Source organism: Nestor notabilis, unplaced genomic scaffold (genome assembly GCF_000696875.1).
Source record: "Nestor notabilis isolate BGI_N333 unplaced genomic scaffold, ASM69687v1 scaffold22491, whole genome shotgun sequence".
NCBI classification, from domain to species: domain Eukaryota; kingdom Metazoa; phylum Chordata; class Aves; order Psittaciformes; family Psittacidae; genus Nestor; species Nestor notabilis.
Window position 1 is genome coordinate 1 of NW_009914526.1, and position 5,903 is coordinate 5,903.

Consider the following 5,903-nt stretch of genomic DNA (forward strand, 5'->3'; position numbering starts at 1 on the left):
TCGCACATGCACTCGGACCACACCGTGGGGCTCTCCAGTACCTGGAACCGGCCGCTGTACTGCTCTCCGCTTACCGCCCGCCTCCTGCACCACCGCCTACAGGTATGTGCCCCCCGGCTCTGCCCTCATTGCCCCGCCCGGTCCCTCCCCGTCATCGCCCGGTCCCCGCAGGTGCCGACATGCTTGATCCGTCCCTTGGAGGTGGGTCAAAGCCACATCCTGGGCGAGGAGGTGACAGTGACACTGCTGGACTCCAATCACTGCCCCGGCTCTGTCATGTTCCTCTTCGAGGGCACCTTCGGCACCATCCTCTACACAGGTACGGGGCAGCTCCCTGCGGCCCTCGCTGCGGCTCCCGTGCCACCCTGACAGCCCTGTCCTTGCAGGGGACTTCCGCTACACGAGTACCATGCAAGGCGAGCCGGTGCTGAGGGGCCGCCACATTGACCGCCTGTACCTGGACAACACCCACTGCCACCCGCAGCGGCCCCTGCCCTCGCGGCAGCACGCCATGCTCCAGGCTGCACACATCATCCGCACGCACCCACGGCACCAAGTCGTTATCGGTGAGTGTCGCCTCACGCTGCGGTGCACTCGCCTTCCCCCTCCTCAGCAGGGGCTTGTGCCCCTTGCCCCATCCCTGGTGTGCTGCTCACGGCTTTCCTCACAGGTATGTACAGCCTGGGCAAGGAGACGCTGCTGGTGGACCTGGCAGTGGAGTTCAGCACCTGGGTGGTGGTGAGCCCCTGGCGCCTGGAGCAGATGCGGCTGCTGGAGCTGCCCGATGTGTTCACCACTGAGGAGGGGGCCGGCTGGATCCGTGCTGTGGATGTCGCTGAGATCCGTTCGGATACCCTTGTCAGCTGGAACATGCTGCACCCTACCATTGCCATCCTCCCTACTGGCAGGCCCGTGAAGGTCACCCATCCCAATATCCACCCCGTTCCGTACTCGGATCACTCATCCTTTTCGGAGCTGTGCGAGTTTGTGAAGTGGCTGAAACCTTGCTCGGTCATTCCAATTGTGAAGGGCGGCATGTGCCAGGCTTACTTTCAAGAATACCTAAGTTCTGCCCCCCAGGCACTTCCTGACCTCAAACTCTTAAAACCTGTGCAAGAGTCCATACAGCAGCCAAGTAAAAGGAATAGGCAGGAACCCGAGCGTCTCTTGAAAAGAGCTGTGTGGCATTCTGTGCCCAGAGGAGTTGTTTATGAGTCCCCAGAGAAATATCCTGAGACATCTGAAGAGTTCAGAGGTGTTGAAGTTCCTCAGCAGAACTACTGTGAGTCAGCTTTGTGTTTGACAGAAGGTTCCAGTTGTCACATGGGCAAGGAGAAAAAGAAGGAAGAGCAGAGTGGAGAACAACCAGGAGTAGCAAGAGCAGCTAGCACTGTTAGCCAGGCACCTGTTTCTGATGAGCACTTTCCAACTGGACTTGCAGAGCAGTATTTACTCACTCCCCTGAATGTCCTAAAGCAGAATTCCTCACAGAAATTTGACAAGCTGGTAGAAGACTTCTTTAGGAGGTGAGAAGTGTTATGAAAAACTGTGTGACACTTGCCAGTGCGATGCATTCTATGCATTCTAATGCACAGGCTCAGATTTCCCATCAGGAGAGAGGAGCTGCTCTCTTGGAGTTCTTCTTTGTATCTTATTAGGTGACAAGGAGGAAACTAGAATGGGTTTGTAGCACTTGTGTTTAAAATGGTTTGTTTTGCTGTCTGTTTGCACCTGTTGGGTCTCCATACTTGGGCAGTGCAGTCCTGCTGTGGGTGTGCCTTGTCTCCACTTTTTGCAGTGACTTAACTTTCTTTTGACAAAAGATGCTGCCAGGTCGAGCCAAGCTGAGCTGCAGAGGGTATGAGCTGCCTGCAGCTGAAGTAGTTAGTGCGGTTGGAATGTGTGAAGAAGCAAAAGGGAGAATCTGAGAGCCCCACAGATTCTATATCGACAATGAGTGGTTCATTTCAAGATGCATTACAAATATTATGTATTAAGGTATATTTAAAAAATGGTGTTTCAAGAAATCTAGAAAATTAAGTGCCTATTAATCTATTTCCTATTCATTAATCTACTAATACATCCAGACAGCACTGGTTTTGCATCCAGCCAGCTGCAGTTGGACGTAGTTCTGCTCTCCTGAAAGCACCATCTTAATGGTAACTGTCAGGTTAATGGCTGGGAGAAGTAGAAATTGTCTGGGTTCTTGAGTTCTGGACTTTCTGGAATCGTCTGAATTCTCTTGACTGCAAAGATCTTCTGGTAACTCCTAGAGTTCCAGAGGGCCACTGCCTTTCCATCCGCTGCCTCCTCTTACACTAATGGGAAGGGAGATAATGAAACATCTGCGCTCAGTGATGTAAAGTGCTCAGCCTTAGCAGCGTTGTTTGGAAAAAATACTGTGGCTGAACAGCAAATTGGCTGTGTTAGAGGTCAAGCACTTTCCTGCTCCAGATCAGCTGCAGAGAGCCACAGCCCAACAGTCAGAAGTATCAGCAGCATGACCAGCCAGCGGGTACCGCTGTGGAGCCTGAAATGCTGTAGTTGTCTGTGCCAAACTGCACTAGCAATATTACACATTGGCTCGCTGTGTGGCCAAGGCAGCAACACTGGAGTAGAAATGGTCACTAAGCGCTTTCCTGGAGCAAGAAACAGCTTGTTATTCAGCTTTTTCTAGCCTCCATTTTGTTACTTTAAGCACAAAACATTTCATGTGATCTTGATCAGGATTAGTCTGTTCTGAACGCAGTATCCTGTGAGGCCTTTCTAAAAGCAGTCAGGTGGATTCAATTGCCTGAATCAAAACAGAAAAGTAAGTGTTTGAGTTAAAGCCAGAGCTTGTGAAAAGCAAAGGTGCCTGCAGATGCAGCAGTCACACGTGTTAAAAAGAAGGCTGTCCTGAACAGTAATCATGAGGACAGCCAGTGTGGGTATATTTGGAAAGCTGTTTGGCAAACATGCTTCCTAACTCCCAGCCCTGTGCCTTCCCAGGCTCTGCAATGTGCATCACTGTAAGAGCAGCAGTGCCTCTGCTGGGGCTGCCTGTTGGTGCTGCCAGCCAACTGCTGAGGGGACATCAAAGGTGACTGAGCAGTGTTCTGTGAAACACACTTCAAAAGGCAGCTCAAGCCTCTTGCTGTGGTCTGTAAGGTCCTGTTTCTCAGAGGTTTCTGTATGGATTATTTGTTAGTCAAAACTCAACTGCAGAGCTCCATCACGTCAGTGTGAGTGGAGACACACACATCTTTTGTAACATCTGAGACAGCCAGGGAAATAGTTGTGCTATGCTGGTAGTGTTTTGTCTGCCACTGGCTGCCTTGGAGATGCAGGCTGTTATTTAAATATTGTTAAAAATTAAGTGACTCAGTTAACAGGCAGGTGAGTGAAGCAGTGCCTGAACTCCCAGATTCCATGTCCTGCTCTCCAGTGTAGCCTCTCCACTGCTCAGAAGGAATGCTTGCCTTCTGAGTCACTGCTCCATTTAAGTATGTTGCAAACGACCTCTGAGATCTGATGCTTTTTACTGCTGATGTTTTGTGGCATCCAGTCTTTCCTCTTTTATTCTTATCAACTGCTCTTATCAAACATGTACTCAAGTAAATGAAGTAGAGCATCTCCTGGTGAACCTCTGGGCAAATGGAGTTGTAAATGGTGATTCTTTCCAGAGTTAACTCTGATCTTTAGATCACACAAAAGGAAAACTGCAGACTTCAGAAGCAAGGGATATGCACCCCATTTCTGAACACTCAGTTAAAACTGTAGAAGAAATGCTGGGTTCTGTTACTAGAGCTTAAAAGGTAATTCCTGCCACTTCAGAAAGAAATTATTCAAATCGTATAGCACCAAGGAAACCTAAATCTTTCCCTGGTTTTAAAAGGCATTAGGAGCAGGAGAGACTTCAACAGCATGTTGATCTGCCTTAGCACAGCAGGGGCATGGGCCGTTTTAAATGTGTCACACGTTTCCTCCTTCTCTTGGGTGTTAAAATACTACTTTTGTGTGTTATCCTAAAATCCTAGGGAAAAACCACGGCCTTGTGGGGATAAGTGGAATTTCTGAGCTCTAAGGTATCTGAGAATCCTTTGGCTTCCCCAAAGCTTCCTGGCAGTAAATAGCTGGCCTCTTACAGGCCTTACGCTGCTCATGCTTGCCTCCAGTTTCCCTCTGCTCCTACCACCAGCCTAGCTCAGAGGGGAGCGTTAGTGCAGCTGGGAACTGGAGTATCATGTACACCAAGGTCTGAACATGGTGTTTCCAGCTGCACAGGGCTCTGTCAACACTGCTGCCACAGGTGTGTTTTGCTCACAACACTGACAGTGAGAAGCTGTAGCCAAATACTAGCTTGACTGTGGGGTGTCGAAGGGCCACATGCTTGGAAACTTACAGTTATCCTGGCAGGAGAAAGAAAAATACGGTGCTCAGACCAAAGCCCTCCCAAATCTATACAAGCAGAGTGTGCTGGAGTGGCTTATCTCTGTTCTGCAGTTGGGAGCCAAGCCCCAGTGGGATGAAACAACTCACCCAGGGCCTTACAGAGCCTCCAGAGGAGCTAGGAACGAGCTGAGTTCCTTTTGGCAAGTTTTCAGCACTGTTTTAACAAGCTGTGATCAAATTCTGGAGTGTCATGAGGGCAGGGCAGGCTCATGGCTCTGGAAGCAGGGCTGCCTGCTGAGCTCCTTCCACACAGCAGTCTATGAAAGTCCAGTCACTATACTATGGAACAGTTCAGTTTGCTCTAGCTTCTCTAAAACGGAGTAGAAAACCATGAAGGGTGTCCCATCCTTCTTCAGCCTTAGAGTTCACTCTAAGCCTGAAGAAAACGCAGCCAGAGAAATGCAGTCCCCCATGGGGGACTAAAATCTTCCTTTAGCAGATAGTAACAGAGGGGTGAGCTTCTGAACAGTGCTTTGCTGGAGAAAGAAAGTGGAACATGTTATTTCTTGAATCTTAAATGCACACACACACACACATTGTAGGATTTTACACAGAAGAGCAATACTGGCCTATTCACACTTTGCTGCTGGAAGCTTGTTGTCTCACTGTCCGTTGCAGTGTTGTTTGGCACCCCGAGTCATGGCTGCAGTTAGAGCTGCCCAGCATTCTCTCATGGAGAAAAGTTGCACTTGAGTTTCTGCAAAGCAGAAAATCTCAATATTTCCTCCCTGAACTTTCTCCCTCTCTAGGGGATCTGATATTGTAGAGGGGCCCCAGGACCACGGGTGTTTTTGTGGGGCTCACGCTGCTTTCAGGAGTCTCGGGGGGCCAATTTCCTTGTGTTTTGGAAAGATCAGTAGAATAGTAAGTACGTCTGTTCTTAGGGTTTTACATGTAGCAGATGTTACTTCGTAGTTGTAAAGATGAACGTGGGACCATCTCTGATCAATGTGCTCTCTGCTTAGTGCCAGAACATGGCATTTCTTGTCCAAGGGCTGAGATCCATCACATCCTCAGGGAAATTATGCTGTTAAATGTCTTGTGACAAATCTTTCACCTCTGCCTCTTCATTCCCACGTCTGCCTACAGCAATCTAACCATAGCGAACAGAGGATTGTGAGATCAGAGTATTTAGATTTTTATTTTTCTGATTGCATGTTCTTTTTTTCTTTTCTGCTGATCATCTGGACGCTGACAACTGCCCTTGACTCTTTATGCTCATAAAAGGTGTGAGTTCATGCCTGTTGTGCTGTTGTTCATGTAAGAGTGAATAGGAGGCCATGAAAGCTGCTGAGATTTTGGTATAATAAACGTTACTTTAAAACATGTGTTTGCAGGAGAAATGTCTCTGTAATGCTGACTTTGGGAGAGGCCGAATTAAGCTGATCATAGAATCAGCTGGGTTGGAAATGACCTTTAAGATCATCAAATCCAACCGTTCCCCAGCATTGCCAAGGCCACCACCAACC

At 48.8% G+C, this 5,903-nt stretch overlaps 1 protein-coding gene across 1 annotated transcript; it reads left to right on the top strand.

Moving 5' to 3' along the window:
* Window positions 1–3: 3 nt before the first annotated feature.
* On the top strand, window positions 4–1,526 carry DCLRE1B (DNA cross-link repair 1B; the record flags this gene model as incomplete). The annotated part of the gene is made up of 4 exons (XM_010023704.1): window positions 4–102; window positions 172–319; window positions 387–566; window positions 671–1,526. Coding segments are annotated over 4 exons (1,283 nt in total), but the record flags the coding sequence as incomplete, so codon positions are not given.
* Window positions 1,527–5,903: the final 4,377 nt, after the last annotated feature.